Source organism: Artibeus jamaicensis, unplaced genomic scaffold, assembly GCF_021234435.1.
Source record: "Artibeus jamaicensis isolate MK-2021 breed Jamaican fruit bat unplaced genomic scaffold, CSHL_Jam_final contig_797, whole genome shotgun sequence".
In the NCBI taxonomy this organism is placed as follows: Eukaryota; Metazoa; Chordata; class Mammalia; order Chiroptera; family Phyllostomidae; genus Artibeus; species Artibeus jamaicensis.
Window position 1 is genome coordinate 1,498,796 of NW_026521977.1, and position 17,535 is coordinate 1,516,330.

At 41.1% G+C, this 17,535-nt stretch overlaps 1 protein-coding gene across 2 annotated transcripts in view; it reads left to right on the forward strand.

Moving 5' to 3' along the window:
- SWAP70 (switching B cell complex subunit SWAP70) overlaps positions 1 to 17,535 on the forward strand; it is a 70,714-nt gene that overhangs the window by 14,356 nt on the left and 38,823 nt on the right. For both annotated transcript variants that reach the window (XM_037133800.2, XM_037133801.2), the window contains exon 2: positions 10,963 to 11,103. In XM_037133800.2, coding sequence (XP_036989695.1) covers positions 10,963 to 11,103 — 141 coding nt within the window. The remainder of the gene's footprint in view (positions 1 to 10,962; positions 11,104 to 17,535) is intronic.

Below are 17,535 nucleotides of genomic sequence, written 5' to 3' on the forward strand. Positions count from 1 at the left end.
AGTTGAAGAGTTAAGTTGACGAGTGCTGGGCAGGGATGGTGGCTGGCAGTGGGAATCAAAACACATTTGTTCCTACCCCCCTTTTTTTATTTCATTTTTAATTTTTTAAAAGATTTTATTTATTCTTAAAGGGGGAGGGAGAGAGGTAGAGAAACATTGATGCATGAGAGAAACATCTATCAGTAGCCTCTTGCATGCGCCCCACACAGGGACCAGTCTGCAACCAGGCTTGTGCCCTGACCAGGAATCTAACCAGAGACCTTTTGCTTTGCTGGATGATGCCCACCCCAACTGAGCCACACCAGCCAGGGCTGTTCCCTACCTTTATAGAGCTTGAATTCTTTTTTTTTTTAAATTTTATTTTAATTGTGCAAGTACAGTTTTCTGTCTTTTACTCCCATCCCAGCCCACCCACTCAGCTCTCCAGAGCTTGAGTTCTTGTGAGCTGTTCAGACAGACCCGCAGACCGGCAGTTGGAATGTAGTGAGATGGACTTAGAGGAAGGAAACCTGTCTGGCCTGTGGTGAGGACTCGAGGACTTAGGTCAGAGGATGCCACTAGGGGAAGAGACATTTGCCACTGACCTTAGGGGATGTATGAGACTCCTCTGTAAGAACATTTATAATGAAAGGTTTGGAAAGTAAATTTTTTGGAGGAGCTAAGTGTCAGGAGAGAGAGCACTGGTCGGAGTGTCAGCAGACTTGGGGGCAGGGGAAGTCATTTTTCCTTGCTGGGTTCTGGTGTCCTCGTGTAAAATGTGGATAGAGGATGAGATCTTCAAGGTTTAGCTTTCTAGTTTAAGCCTCAGAATGTTAGGGAGAATGAGCCTTGCGGCTGAGGCCCAGGAGCCCTTGTTTCCCCAGCCTCGCACTCCCTGGTTAGCCTTAAGCTGACAGAGTGTCTCGCTTTTTGGAGAGAAGGTACTAGTAGCCAGCAGCTCTCAGCTCACCAGGGTCCTTGTGACTGGGCTGTGAGGAGAGATCTGAGTGGGGCATCTCTGCGTCTGCCACAGGATCCTTTTGAAAAAGCAATTTCACAAGATTGATAGGAATAGGAGCCTTGTTATAGGGACCACAAGGGGACAGAGTGGTCAGAAGATGGGGTAGTGGAGGGAAGCCTCAGGTCTGTGATCTTTATCATCATCTTTGGGTGTTCACTCTGGCTTCAGAGAAGACCGTGTCAGTAAACGGAACTGCCTGATTGCTCTTCTGTGCAGTTCTCTCTCACGTACTTGTTAACTCTTACTGAGTCCTTCTTTCAGTAAGTCTTTACTTGCATTTTGAGGAATGGACTTCTTTACTAGATCTCAGGACAGATGAGTTAGGCCTGCTAGTTCTGGTGGTGTTAATAACCAATCGGAGGCGTTGTTTTTTTAATCTAAAAGTGCTCTGAATTAGAGATTCCAGTTAAACAAAAACTTCTGGAAAGGAGATACTCATAGTATAGTGAAATAAACTCAAACACCCAGATCTAGATAAAGAAGATGGAAAAGAAAAGGAAAACAAGATTCTTAAATGGGACTCACTTAGCTAGCGTTTGTCAAACATCGGGCTCTCTCTCTTCAGGCTTTGGCGTTGCACAGACGGGTAAACCACAGACCTTCTCTTTAAAGAACTTACAGAGTAGCGGGAGAGAGAGACACAGAGGCTTCTTAGAAGTAATTTATCTTCTTAAAGACATTTGTTATGCAGCAGTCCAGGGGGAGGCTGCATTCTGAGGAGGCAGTCAGACTGGGAGACTCTGCTGCCCACAGAGTGGCTTCTTCAGGAGGCACGGCAAAGCAGAACTCTTCACGGATGATGTCAAGTGAGTTAATTCCAACAACTTTATAGTCCTACAATGATCTCTTCATACTTTATAATTTTACTGGTGCTTTCTAGCTGGAACCCCCAGACATATTTAAGATTTTTCCTGAATTTAAAAGCTTCACTTTTTTTCTGATTGTAAAGATAATACCTAGACTATTTAAACAACACATTACAATATGGAGGCAAAAGCACCTGAAGTTCCACCACCAAAGGCAGGTGCAGTGGACTTCTCTGTGAATGTCTCTCTCACATCTCTCTCTCTGTCTCCCCCCTCCCTCCATCTCCCTTTCCCCTACATGCACACACGCGTGCATGTATATAAGTGGCATATATATAATCCCTTTTATATAAGTGGGATTATATTTCACATGCTTTTGTAACCATTTTTTTTACCATTTAACCATTTTAAAAATGTTAATTAAATTCATTGGGGTAACAGTGGGCTAATAACGTTTCAGATGCGTAACTTGATAATACAGTATCTGTTACTATGTTGTGTGCTCACCACCAAAAGCCTTGTCTTCTTCCATCACCATATATTTGACTCCTTTACCCTCTTCCTCCTCTCCTTACCCCACCTTCCCTTCAGGTAATCATCATTCTGTTGTCTGTGTCTATGAATTTGTTTGTTTCTTTTGTTCATTTGTTGCTTTTTATTTTATGTGCCAAATATGAGTGAAATCATACGGTCCTTGTCTTTTTCCATCCGACTTACTTCATCTTGCATGGTGCTGTCCGGATCCATCCATGTTTTGCAAATGGTGATATTTCATCTTCTTCATGGCTGAGTAGTATTCCATTGAATACATACATGGACCACACCTTCCTTATCTAGTTATCGGCGGAAGGACACTTAGGTTACTTCCATGTCTTGGCTAATGTGACTAATGCTACAGTGAATATAGGGGTACATACATCTTTACGAATAACTGTTTTCAAGTTTTGGGGTAAACACCTAGAAGAGAGATTGCTGGGTTCTACTGGGCCTTTATTTTTCATTTGTTGAGGAGCCTCCATACTGTTTTCCATAGTGGCCGCGCCAGTTTACATTCTCACCTCCAGTGTGTGAAGGTCCCCTCTTCTTCACATCCGCTCCAGTACTTGGTATTTCCTGTCTTATTGATAATGGCCATTCCAACAGGTGTCAGGTGGTATCACATTGTGGTTTTGATTTGTATTTCCCTTTTACATAGTAAAGTTGAGCATCTTTCCATATGTCTGTTGGCCACCTGTCTACCTTCCTTGGAAAAGTGTGTAGTCAGGTCTGCTGCCCATTTTCTGGTTGGATTGTTGCTTTTGTTGTTGTTGTTGAGTTGAATGAGTTCTTTATATATTTTGAATATTAGCCCCTTATCGGAGATATTGTTTACAAGAATCTTCTCCCATTTGGTTGGTTGCCTTTTGGGGTAACCTGTCTTCTTAAGCAGTGTGTTAGGGTCCTCTCTCCATGGCGGTGCAACATAGACGCAGACGCCATTCTGTCTGATGGCTAGAAACTCGTTCACTGGGTTGATGTATCATGCTTTATGTAACCATTTTGTTTTCTTTTAGATGTTAATCTTTTATTTATTTATTTATTTATTTATTTATTTATTTATTTATTTATTTTGAGAGAGAGGGGATGGGAAGGAGAAAGAGTGGGAGAGAAACATCAATGTGTGGTTGCCTCTCATGTGTCCCCCACTGGGGACCTGGCCTGCAACCCAGGCATGTGCCCTGACTGGGAATCTAACCAGCAACCCTTTGCTTCACAGGCCTGTGCTCAATCCACTGAGCTACACCAGCCAGGGCCACTTTCTTATTCACAGATAATTTGAAATGTTTTGGATGCTGCTGAACATCCCCCGATGCATAGGCTGCATAGGCCGCTTCCTCCTGCTTCCCAGACAAAGAATGACCTGGTCTGGAACGTCAGTAGCATTGGAGAAAGCCCGCTCCCCCCTGCTCCAGTGTTTGGGTGTTGGGAATCTTTACTCCTTGTGTGTTCTTAAACACCAGGCAAAAAATAATAACTTTTAAAATTTGCCTTATTTTGATTACTAGTGAGGTTAGTTTCTTTTGTGAACTTTCTATTCATGTCTGTTGTCCATTTTTTATTAGGTGGTTCATCTTTCACTTAATAATTTCTAAGGGTAATTCAAATTTCTAAGGAGCCATTAGACTTTGTTTATGGTGCCTTTTTTAAAGGGCAATTTAAAGGTTTTTGTGTAGTCAACTTTGCTGATATTTTGTTTGATTGCTGAAGAGAGCAATCTCTTGCTCAATTCATAAACTAAAGTTAATGAATTAGCCAAAAGAACTTACTGAAGGTGGTTCAATTGGACTGTAATTCACTGGTATCTGCTGTAGTTCAGTGGCGTATGTTCTGGGGACAACAGATGGTTTCGAGTTAGATTTCCTGCCCTAGTCTGTCTGTAAGTGTTATGTTCCCACTGAATTCTCCCTTAGCCCTGTGCTAGTCTCCGTGAAGGGTACGGAAGAAAAATATTAGGCAAGGTTTCCTCCCTTACTGAGCTGCAGTTAGATATTTGAGATAACTGCTAGTATGTGAAACAGAATTCATTTAAATGCTGAATGGGACCTCTGGGCAGTTTGTGAAGAATGGCCCAGTCTCCAAGGCTACGCCGAGGCAGAGGGAACGTTTCCAGCACGTGGCATCCTTGTGGGACAGGCAGTCAGGAGACCTGGGTTCTCGTCCCTGCTTTGGCACTAATCTGTATGTGACTTAGGCCGAGTCTCAGGCCCCAGTCTTTTTATCAGTGAAATAAGGAGATAGCAGTTGTCTATTTCCTAGGGCTGTTGTCATGATTAAAGTATTATGGTTTTACTGTTTACTGAGAATTTTTGGAACCGATTTGTTTGGCATCTATAGAAAGTCTTCTACATTCTGGGTAGCATGCTAGGTGTGGTGGGAATGCAAGGATGGGTAAGAGATGGGCCTTTCTTTCAGAAACGTGCCGTCTTATGGGAGAGCAAAAGTACGTGTGGTAGTGCAAAATAAGGACTATGGAGCACTTGGAAACACAGAGTGTTGAGTGGTGGCGGCTTTAGAAAGGAGTGGCATTTATGTTGGGGAGGGGTGGTTGGAGCAAAGGCCTGGGGAAGGAAGGAGGGTGGTACAGGGTTTGTTTAGGGTACAGTGAGTACACTGGTTTGGCTGAATTTGTACGGTTGGTGCAGAGGGTAGGAGGGCATAAGGCTAACAATGTGAAGTGGGGCTGGCTTGTGGGGTGAGTTAAATATGGAGCTCAGATACTTCCTTGTGTCACTGGAAAGGGACTGGGTCGAGGTGGGTCTGGCTCGGCGTAGTCTGGATCCTGTGGGTTCTTGACTTTGTGCAGGAGAGATGTCACGATATGAGGCAGGTGATTTGGAATGTATGTTCATTAAAACTGGGAACAGTGAAGCAGAGGAGGGTTTCAGATAGAAGAGGCGAGATCGCAGCAACAGAAGTGGGCCTAGGCGAGGCTGCCTTGGCCCTTTAGAAAGAAAGTCACAGAGGCAAAGAAGTGGCCGGCTGGGCTGCGCCGGTGCAGGAAACAAGTTACAGAGACAAAGGAAGGCCTTTGGAGACAGGTTCAGGGCGTTGGCCTCGGGTGAGCTGCTGCTCTCCCCTGCTTCCCTAGTTGTGGGTGTCCTGGGAATCTTCAGAGATCAGGAGAATGAGAGCAAAGACACCAACCCGAGAAAGGAAGGGGGCGGCGTGGGAGTGCCAAAGGGAGAGCGGGCACTGAGTCTTTCGTCTTCTTCGGGTTTTATCTGTTTCCTAAGGCAGGAATTTTAGGGGAGGTCTCAATCAGAGTATTTGTCAGCTGTCCAGGTGTGTCCTTTGCTATATCAATGCATCCAAATGAGCCCATAGGGGGATCAGGGTCATTCTCTGGTGGTCTGTTTCACCTTCAAAGAATGTCACTGGAGAGGGACCAGGATGGGACCCAGGCTGGTCTGCCCCCTGCGTGGTCTGGAATGTGGGAACTGTCTGCTCCCAAGTGTTCTTGGTCAGGGAAGGTAAGACCTTGTGATCTGTCATCTGGCGGTAAATTCCTGGCCTTGTCTAGCTATCTCAATTTCCCGATTCCACTTGCCAAAGAATTTTCCTAGCTTCTCCCTAAACAGCCTCATTTGGTTTTTACTCATGTAGGCTTTTGATGAATTTTAGACAAGAAGATGATGTGATGTAAACAGCACTTGAAGATTAATTTGGTAAAAGTGTCGAGGTAGCAACTGATTGCATTCCCACAGCAGATAGCATGAGTGAAGCAGGACTTGAGATTTCCGAGGCTGGATATAATAAAGATTACAGGTGGGGCTAGAGTAGGTTTACAGTTGTTCATATGGAAAATAATATCATAATTACCAAGTAATAATACAGATTGAACTCTGTTTTGTGTACTTACAACTGTGAACCTACTTTTGTCCCACTGTGTATTGAAGAGACAGCAAGCAGGACGCAAGCAGTGACAAGCAGGATGAGGGACATTGTCGGGAAAGGGAAAATGACTCCATGGGGTAGGGGCAGGACTTATGTTAAGACAATGCTCTTAAGGCAGGGCCTAGCCCTGGTAGGAAATGGGTCATTCTGGTTCATTGTTAGGAAGAGTTTTCTGGTAATTTGCCATTAGCTTGAAATTTTATAAATCAGACAAGAAATTTTATGTCTTAAAAAAATGACTGCCCATTATGAATTATTATTCTATAATTGTGTCCGTTCAGATAAGCTTGTTGGACTAGAGATCTCCACCCCCCTTGTTTTCAGGGTTGAATATTGCCCATTACGCACGTCCTGGGAAGGGAAACTGTGACCAGGGGCACATTTCAGGGAATCTTTATAATCTCCACATCTTTGGGAGGGAGAAGGGTTGACATTATGCGCTCATGTGCATTAAAATACTGTTAGTTGTTCATCACTCTTGATTTCATTTTCATAATACCTGGAGCAAAATGCTTAAGCAGGGTGAATGGCAAACCAGGAATCACCACACTAGCAGGGCTCGTGCAGTCCATTAGTCAGCCCTTGTCAGCAGAGGTCCTGCAGAGCCCTGGCAGACAGCTCTGAAGGGACTGGAGAGAGCAGTTCCGGGCATGGTTATGGATCTTTTATTGTAGTAACAGTAGGTTATTCTTTACATCGGGGAATGAGAGCAAAGGTGCTTAGCCATCATGTGGGTGCTAAAAGAACGGCCTTTAGAGAGCAGGCATTTGAAGTGGGATATACTCAGTTTTTTCAAGAAACTTGCAGACACTCTGATGAGAGTGACTGGGGGCAGTCCTTTCACAAATCAGTAATGTGTAGTCCTCTCTCCTTGCAATTGCTTTTGTTATGATCTGCTTTCCAGCTTCCTCAATAGTTTTGCCCAAAGGTGGGTGCTGGAGGTGGGGCTCCCAGAGAGAGAATGGTCCCAGATTTCTAGGCATATGTAGTTCTTCACCACTGGATTTAACTTGTCTCCACTAAGTAGCATCAGCATCTTGGTAGGTCCTGGAGAACTGACTGGGTGGGCCTGGGGGACCAGCCTGTCACTGCACTTTAGCAACAAGCATGCTCAGCCACAGAGTCACTTGTATATAGGCAGGGCTCTCTTTTCAGAGAGAGTGGGAAGGCAGCACAGGGTGGAGGTGTAGTCTGGTCTAGTCTAGTTCTCGTACCAGGTGCACAACACACACAGCTCTGATTTGGGGCACATCTAATCTCTGGCTTCAGCCTCTTCATCTGTAGAACAGCAGTAATATCTACTCTCCCCGGTGAGAGAGACCAAGACCAGTGAATGGGTGATATGAGTTTACTCAAACAAAAAGCATCAACTGCTGTTTAAGCTTCTGGAGCACTTACTTCTTGCAATTAGTTTATATTCTGACCCTCAAGATTTTGATTTCTTTATACATTTTACTTTTTATGTAGGAAAAACTTGAGATGCTCCCCAGGCTTTTAAAAAACTGCTGATAGAAGTTTCAAAGATGTTTTAAAGAAATCACACATTTTTTTCTTCCTTTGTAACCACACCTTTTCAGTTACCTATTACTCAGTTTGTTATTTCATTTGGAGAGGATTTCCCTATTTTAGGCCTTACTAACAAAGAAAAAAGATGAATTTCTGATCTAAATTGCAGCTCTTTTGTTGAATTCACGAAATGAGTTTGCGTTGACAGTTAAGGACTAGGCTTTAAAAGATTTTTAGAAACAAGCCCAGCTCCTCCTTTTGCGGTGAGTGTGCTGAGACTAAGTGATTAAGTAGCAAAATACTAAAATATGTAAAAAGGGAAAATGGCAAACCACTTGCATGGGAACAGACACACGCACAGGCCTGGCACTGAGGTTTCCTCACCTACGGTCCTTGTTACTGTAACCTGCTGCCTCCCTCACAGTTTGCTGAACTAAATACAGGTGTTTAAGAAAATCATCACTGAATTCAGCAGTCCCTGTGTTTAACAAAAGTGCTGTTTAATTGTCCAAGGCTGAAGTGTAAAGTTCAAATCTGAATCTTTTTCAGTGGGATCAATGAACTACCCACCAAAAACTGAATGTTCCTAATGACTGCAGGGTGTTGAACCAGCAATTATAGAACCTGAATTCCAGTCTTAGTTCTGCTAAGTAACCTTAGTCAAGAAAAACAAATTTAATCTCTTGGGATCTAATGTCTTTGAGCCAGTACTTACCAGCTAGACAATGACCAGAATGACAATATGGGGTCCAAGGCCCCTGCCAGGACTTGAGGTTGGAGGGTCTCTGAAACCCAAAAGCAGAGAGAGGGGTGGGTATGGGAGAGAGTTGTGTCTCCATTTTGTATCCTGAGGATTTTGCATTAATCAACTGCTCGTCCATCTTTTTCCTCTATCCAGAAAGCCTTCTAATTTTTCCCCAAACCCTTTTGCTGTCCAAAGCTCTACTTATTTTAAGGCCCAGGTTGCTTTCCACTTCCTCTATGAAGTCACTGTAGCACACACAACTTCTCCTTTCTAAACTCATTTATTGTCCTTGTATCTCATTCAGCTGTTAATCATTGTACATTGCTCTGGAATGTGTCTTCCTTTTATACGTAATTCCTAGGGAGTCGGTTAATGTAGAAGAAAGAGTATAGAATTGCAAGACGAATAGATGTAGCTGTGTGCTCTTATTAGCTGGCCACTTAAATATATATATATATATATACTTAATTTTTAATTTTTAAATTACATTTCATTGTTTTTGCTATTATAGTTGTCCCATATTTAATTTTTAAAGTACATTTTTGAATAGGTAATTTTTTTCAATACAATTAAAAGGGGAGGTACAGTGAAAAGTTGTCTTTCCGTGGTCTAACATAAAACTAGTCTTCCCCCCACTGTCATTAATTTTTTATATATCCTCCTGGAGTTTCTTATTTTTTCTTCCGTTTTATTTTACATAAAAGATGACACACTAATGTAGTCTTAGGTACATTGCTTTTTCACCTAATTTATATTGGAGATATTTTCATGTCACTACAGAGTGATCTTCCTCATTGTTCCTAATATTTTGTGGATGGACTGTAATTTAATCGGTGGTTGCAAATTTTTAGTTGGGTAGAGTCCCAAATGATTTTAAAATGTGAATGACCTTTGAGCCTTATCTAAGAAATATGCTATTTATTTATCTAAGACTCATTTTGTAGTACTTTATGATTTGTAAGCACTTTACATTCTTAAAGTTAATTCTCATAAAACCTCTTTGGGGTAGCTAATTACTCTATAGGTTTTACAAGTAAATAGAGAAACAAAATATCTATTCAGTCTTTGCTGACTGTGGTGTAAGATTCTTTAGTAGAAATCCCGCCATGCTCTTTTCGTGGTGCTCTGCTGCTGGCAAATAGAGGGTTGGGTTTTTTTTTTTTTTTTTTTTGAGAAACACAGCCAGCTTTGTAGGGGCCGATAAAAATCTTCATTACTTCATTTATAACCATTTGTGAATTTACTTCCTTTACTTTACTTCCTTAAAACCAGTAGAGCATGTAGAAAAGGACCTGTACAGAAACGAAGCTTTGAAAAACAAAACAAATGCAGAAAGAAGATATGCAAATATTCCTTTTATAGATTCCATTTTTTAATCTTAAACATTTTTAATTGAAATATATGCATGCAGAAAAAGTGACTTGCTTAATAGAATTAGAAGTCTTACTTGAGATGAATCTGGCCCTTTAAGTGACTAAATGGGCAGGGCTCAGAAAAATAGGAAATATTTTAACCTGGAATTTAACATTTAATAAGAATCTCTGTTAAAGGAAGTGCAACCTTAGCTATGTAATTTGACCTGTTAAGAATGTAAAAATGACCAAAAAAAAAAAACTCCACACAAATGAAAAAGAATGTACAAATGAAATGGAGGGAATTTAAGTTTTATTTTAAAATTTGTATGTAACATGAAACAAGATTAGTACTGAAATAGCCCAAACTGCTAATTCTCAACCACTTGATTTTTAAGTGTCACTAGGGCGGTCGCCACGACTGGCGACTCTTTATAGATGGAATGCTAATTTTCTACAAAATATTTCAACTATTTTAGTAACCCCTGAGATATTTTTGCTATTGATCTTTCCCGTAGTTATAAAATGGGCCCTTGATGTCTTTCTCTATTTACGTGTACACTTTTATATAGTAATGATGAAAACAGCCCAACATCATAGATTTTTTAGGGATTACCAATTAGTATGTGTTATATTTGTATATTAACTTGGCCCTTTCTAGTGCACACATGAGAAAACTGCAGCCCGGGGAGTCTGAGTGGCCAGGTCAGCCGCCTGGTCCAGAACTAGGTTCTTTCTCTTTACAGCTGTAATTGACTGGACTAGTTGGGGAGAAGTTTAACTTCGAACATATTCTCTTGTTCTTTCTCTCTTTTTTCTTTCTAATGTGGGACAGTTAATAAAAGACCACAAGCTTGCATGGAGCCTGGCTCAACGTGGGCATGTGAGAGAGACTTTTTGAACTGAACCCAAACTGGGGAGCGATGAAGCACTCGTGGGTAACACTTTGGGAGCTGGCAGCTGAGCAGTGCCCCGTATTTGCTACTGTATTCTCTGTCTTTCTTACCCCAGGGCATGGATTTCTCGCTCCAGAGCACAAGGCAGCCCCCTGTGTTCATACAGCGAAGGTGCCATGTGCTGGTTATTGGAGGCCTTTAAACGACTTTCTTTCCCTCTTAGGTTCTTTCCCATAACCTGTGCACAGTGCTGAAGGTTCCACATGACCCTGTTGCCCTTGAGGAGCACTTCAGGGATGACGACGAGGGGCCAGTCTCCAATCAGGGCTACATGCCGTATTTAAACAAGTTCATTTTGGAAAAGGTATGATTTTGTCTAACCTCTTCTTGTTTACAGTGTTGTTTGATTTGCCTATATCAAGTGGGCATACAAAAAGAATGAAATCTTACCATTTGCAACAGCATGGGTGGACCTAGAGGGTATTACGCTAAGTGAAGTGAGTCAGACAGGGAAAGACAAATACCATATGATTTCATTTTTATGTGGGATCTGAAGAATAAACAAATAAACAGAAACAGACTCATAGATACAGAGAGAACTGGCAGTTGCCAGAGGTATGGGGCTGGGGCACTGGGAGAAAGAGGTGAAGGCACTAAAAGCACAAATTGGTAGCTACAAAATCATCACAGGGATGTAAGGAAAGCATAGGAAACATAGTGAAAAATAAAGCGATAACTATGTATGGTGTCAGATGGATACTAGAGATATTGAGGGGAATACTATAAAGTATATGATCACCTAACCACTAAAACAAAAAAACCCCCAAACCTTGTGAATATACTAAGAACTACGGTATTGTATACTTTCAGAAGTGACTCTTATGGTGCTTGAATAATATCTCAAAAAATTTTTAATCAGAAAATGACGTATGAGCTCTCAAAACGGGGTAAGGTGATGCTGTTTTTTTCTGGAGCTTTTTGGAGCTGCTGTTCTGTTCATTGATCAGGTAGCTCCTTAGTGCTCTGTAGTTGCATTATATGTAGATATCTTTCATATTCAGCAGGTATTTGATGACCTGTGTGCATGTGTTTAATCTTAAAAAATAAAGACAATAAATGTCTATTATTAAATATAGAGCATGCTGGGAAAGTCTGAGAAATCTAGAAATTGCTTTGTTTTTCAGTGCTAGAATTCGCGTGGTCTGGGCCAGTGAGTAGAGAAACATGGTTTAATACCTTAAAATGTTGGACCCAAATCCTGCATTTCGTTCTCCTGGGTGTAACATTTTTAAGCACCTTGAATTTTATGTTTTAAAGTGTTCTTTATTTTAGCATTTAGGTATTTTAAAGTTTTGTAACCAGGGGAGAAAAATATAGCAGTGTTTTAAAAGTCCAAAATTAGCCACCAAATTTGGAGAAAAACTTGTTCCCTGAGTGGGGAGGATGTGCTGAAACAGCGAGCCCTTGTTTACTGTCCCGTACCACCTGGAGTGGAATCGTGCCAGGCCTTCAATCCAAATAAAGCCGCCAAGGTTTCCGTGGTGTGGGCTTAAATTGAGCAAAGATTAGTGCTTTGTTTTGAAACTTATTTTTAAAAATGCCAATAGTGACTAAACCATGTTAACATAAAATTTAGAGATCGTCACAGGTTATGCAAAAGAAATATGTAATAATTAAATATTTGCAAGATGTGCTTTCATGTATATACTGTCTCATTTGATCTCATGCTAATCCCATGCCACATAGTTGGAATTCGTATCCCCATTTGCCTCAAGAGGAAGCAGAGCATAAGGTTGCTTAGCTAATAAGAGGTAGGTAGATTGTGAATCTAAGCCATTGAGCTTCTAGACCAGTGTTCTTTTTTCTTCTTTAAGATTATATTTATTCTTAGACAGGAAGGGAGGGAGAAAGAGGAGAGAAATATCCATTATGCGAGAGATACATTGATCGGTTGCCTCTCACATGCCCCCAGTGGGGACTTGTCTGCAACCCAGGCATGTGTCCTGACCATGAATTGAACCAGCGACCTTTTGGTTCACAGGCCGGCACTCAAGCCACAGAGCCACACCAGCCAGGGCTACAGCATTTTTCTGTCAGATTGGCCAGAAATTAATATTTTGGGGTATGCCACGTGTGCCATGAGATGAAAAGGTTGAAAATCATTAGTCTGGGCTTTCTGATTACAATCAATACTCTGTTGGCAAGATGCTAAATGCTAATTGGGGAATCTGCTACTTTCTAACAGTTTTTTGGTTTTTTTTTTTTGTCTCTTTGGAAACATATGTATGTGCAAATGATAAACACACAGTGAAATATTTTAGTTCAGTGGAATTAATGTCCCTTCTCTAGAGGCTAGCATCCTCTATATTCTGTTTTCCTAGGCTGACATTTATATTTTTTACCAGGAGCCTCAGTTCATATGTCAGTTGTAGTTCTTCCATAAAATGAGGTTTCAGTTTTCTGTTAGTTGAATGAATATGCCTCCAGCACCCAAAATGTCTTCAATTATGTGCCTAACAGCTGTCATTAAATATGAAGTGGTATGGCTCTTAAATACCCCAAACCATGCTTTCATATGGTTCTTTCTTTTTTTTTTTTTTAAATTAATTTACCATTGTATTATCTTTTTTTTTTAATCCTCACCCAAGGACATCTTTTCATTGCTTTTTAGAGAGAGAGAGGAAGGGAGAGAGAGAGGGAGAGGGAAACATCAGTGAGAGAAAAGCACCCATTGATTGCCTCCCATACTTTCTCGGACTGGGGATGTACGCGCCCAAACTGCAGACTGAACCCTAACATAGGTGTGTGCCCTGACCGGTAATCCAACCTGTGACCTTTTGGTTACAGGACAATGCTCCACTGAGTTACACCGGCCAGGGCTGCATGGTTCTTTCTTATTGTCCTTTATGGTTTTTTTTCTTTCATTGTTGCTTAAAAGTTATATAGTGTTGACTTGGCACAGTGGCCAAATTGGACTCCAAATTTTCATCATTTTTATGAGGTTGTGCAGGACTAAACACTCCCAAGTGAGTAAAGAGGTTCTGAGCTGAGTACTGTGGGTGGCTTTATGCCATTGGACACGTTGGCCGGCAGTATAAATCTAAAAGTGATGCTGTTTCAAGAAATAACTTAGGGGAAAACAAACAGCTTTATTGAAACATAATTCATACACTGTACAATTTAAGTTTTTAAAGTGTACAATTAGTGGTTTTTAATATGGCCACTTTTTTGTGCAGCCATCACCACCACAATCAATTTTGAAGTATTTTCATCGCCCTCCCTCAAAGAACCATACCCATCAGCACTCACTCGTCCTCCCCGCAGCCCTAGGCAGCCACTGCTGCATTTTCTGTCTCTGGCTTTGCCTATTCTGGACTCGTACAGCGTGGATGGAGCCATAATATACGTGGCCTTCTTTCACTTAGCATAATGTTTTCACGGTGCATCCACAGTGTAGCACATGATAACACCCCACTCCTTTTTATGGCTGAGTAATATTCCATCACGGATATACCGCATTTTTATTTACACATGCATTTTATTTGCACACTCAACAGGTGATAAACATTTGATTTGTTTCCACTTCTTGGATATTATGAGTTTGCTGCTCTGTGCATCCATGTTTAAGTTTTTGTGTGGATATACATGTATGTTTTCAGTTCTCTCAGGTCTCTATAGGTATGGAATTGAGTCATATGGCAACTGTATATTTAACCTTTTGAGGAATTGCCACACTTTTCCAAAGCAGCTGTGCTTTTACTTTCCTACTAGGAACATCTGCAGGTTCTAATTTCTTCATATTCTTACCAATACTTGTTATTTTCTGTCTTTTTGATTATAGCCATCCTTGTGGGTGGGAGGTATGGTATCTTACTGTGTTTTGATTTGTATCTCCCAGATGGTAATGTGAAATACTGTTTTTTTTTAAGTGGTTTTGTTATTGTAAAGTGGTTTTCTATATTGTAAAAATGGGCTCTGGTAGTAAATTTCACTAAAAGGAGCTTTACTTATTACCCATCACCTTACCATCTAGAGGCAGCCACTGTTAAAATGTTATGTTTGCTTTGAGTCTCTTTTTTAAAATACATTTATGTGTATTTTTCAGGCTGGGATCATATTGAACACTTAACATTAATATTTGCTTTTCTATGCCATTAAAATCTTTTTGAGAACATTAGTATAAAGATAAAAAGGCTAATGTTTATTTAGTCTGTTGTGTATCAGGCACTATGCTAAGTGTTTTAAATGAGTATTACTAGTTGGGATGAAAATTCTAGTTTAGAGAATATGTGAATTTAGTTTTGTAAATACTTTTAGCACTTTGAGTCAAAATTGAGGTCCATAATTGCTATCTTACTCATGTGCATTGGGTTTTGGTGAAAAGTAAATATATGTTAAAAATAAGAACAACTCTATGCATTTCTTTCTATGAAATTATCTTCCATTTAGACACCTTGAAATCAGTGACAGCCGTTACTAGTTTTCCAGATGTGAGACTATCAATGTAGTGTGTATGGTGTGAACTGGGATTTGGGAGCAGTTTGTAATCTTAGATGGAGTGTGGAATCGTAAATTTCCAGACCCTTTACAGTTGGACTGGACTTAGAGATCATCTCAGTTAAAGTCCAGCATCTGTATTGAGGCACAGAGGGCTGTGTTCTTTTCGGCTGTTGCCAAGTTCTCCAGCCTCCACTTTCTCCACTCCCCTACTTGCTCACCTCAGTGCAGCCATGTGGGCCTTCTCTCTGTTCCTCAAATTGTGAAGACCCTTCCTGCCACAGAGCCTTCAGATGCGCTGCTTCCTTTGCTGTAAGACTTCCTCCACCCCTGACAGGCGGCTGATTCTTGTTCATCCTTTTAGGTCCTACTTGCTTGTCACTTCCTCAGGGAGGTTTCTGTAGGTAGCACCACACCCTTCTGAGAGCTGACCAGCTCTGCTCTAATGTGTTCTCAAGCATCCTCCGCTTTTCCCTCATAGGCCTCACCAGTTTTTATCATACAGGTGGTCGTGTTATTGCTGTGTTGTTTGATATCTGGCTGCCCCATGGGGTGTGAGTTCTGTGATAACAAGGACTGGTTCACTGTTGTCCACCTCTATTGATCGTTTTCTCTGGATACAGAAGTTTGTAAGTTTGATGTAGTTTTATTTGTCTGTTTTTGTTCCTGTTGCCTGTGCTTTTAGTGTTATAGCCAAGAAATCATTGTCCATTCCAATATCATGGAGCTTTTCCTGTATGTTTTCTTCGAGGAGTTTTATGATTTCAGGTCATTTAGACCTTTACTCCATTTTGAAATAATTTTTGTATATGATATAAGGTAAGGGTCCATCTTTACTCTATTACATTTGGATATTGTTTTTTGCCCAACACTCTTCATTTGTTGAAGAGACTATCCGTTCCTCACTGAGTAGTTGTTTTGGCATCCTTGTTAAAGATCATTTGACCATATACGTGGGGGCTTATTTCTGGGCCTCTTTTCTGTTTTATTGGTCTGTCTGTCTTTATGTCAGCAGTATACTGTTTTGATTACTGTGGCTGTGTAATATGTTTTGAAATTAGGAAGTAGAAGGCCTCTAACTCTGTTCTCAAGATCGTTTTGGTTATTCATGGTCCTTTGAGATTCCATATGAATTTGGGGATAATGTTTCCTGTTTCTGCAAAAAATGCCATTGGGATTTTGATAGGGATTGCACTGAATCTCTAAATTGCTTTGGATAGTAAGGGCATTTTAACAATATTGTCTTCCGATCTGCGAATATGGGATGTCTTTCTATTTGTCATCTTTAATTTCTTTCAGTAATGTTTTGTAGTTTTCAATGCATAAATCTTTTGCCTCCTTGGTTAAGTGTATTCCCAAGTATTTTATTCCTTTTGATGCTTTGTGAATGGGATTGTTTCCTTAATTTTTTTCCAGATTGTTCATTTTTAATGTATAGAAATACAGCTAATTTTTGAGTGTTGATTTTGTATCCTGAAATTTTGCTCAATTTGTTAGTTCTAACAGTTCTTTTTGTAGACTCTTTAGTGTTTTCTATATCTAAGAAAGACCATGTCATCTGCAATCAGAGATACTTTTACTTTTCCTCTCCAATTTGCCTGCCACTTATTTATTTACTTATGTAGCCTAATTGTCTTGGCTAGGACTTTCAGTACTGACAGTGTTACCGAACAAGAGGTCGGGGGGGGGGGGCAATATTTGGCCCACCTAGGGATGCCAAAAACTGCTATAGAACAAGGGGCCTCTCCCAAGGACAGAATACTAATATCTACTGGGCTCTTCTGTCCGCCGCCATTTGGAAAGACATCTCTCAATGCCAGAGATTTGTGAAAAGGAAACAAAATGTTTATTTAATGCTATTCAGGCCTAATGCCTCCACTAAAATATCAAAGTCCTTTAGGGTATACTCCTACACCCACACAGCACTCCCTTCTCCCACTGTCCCAACTCCGGGTACCGTAAATCAGGAAAAGAGCACACGTCTGTGTTGCAGGCCGCTGGTATCGTTAGCTGTGTCAGGCAGGATCTCGAGTTAATCCAAAGTACTGTGGTACCCTCTCACGGTCCACTGGCAAGAGTTCTTTGTACCCAGTTCCAAAGTCTCTCCTGCTTTCCAGGCCACACGGCCAAAGGGGCACCCCAAAGCCGCATGGGCCTCTTCTACCAAAGCTGCAGGGGTCCGCACTCCACCAAAAGCATGTGGCTTTCTTCTTCACCTGGCTGCAGGGATCTCCATTCTGGCAAAGCTGCATGGTTTTCCCTTTCACCTGGGAAAGAGGGGGTCCACACTCTGCCAAAA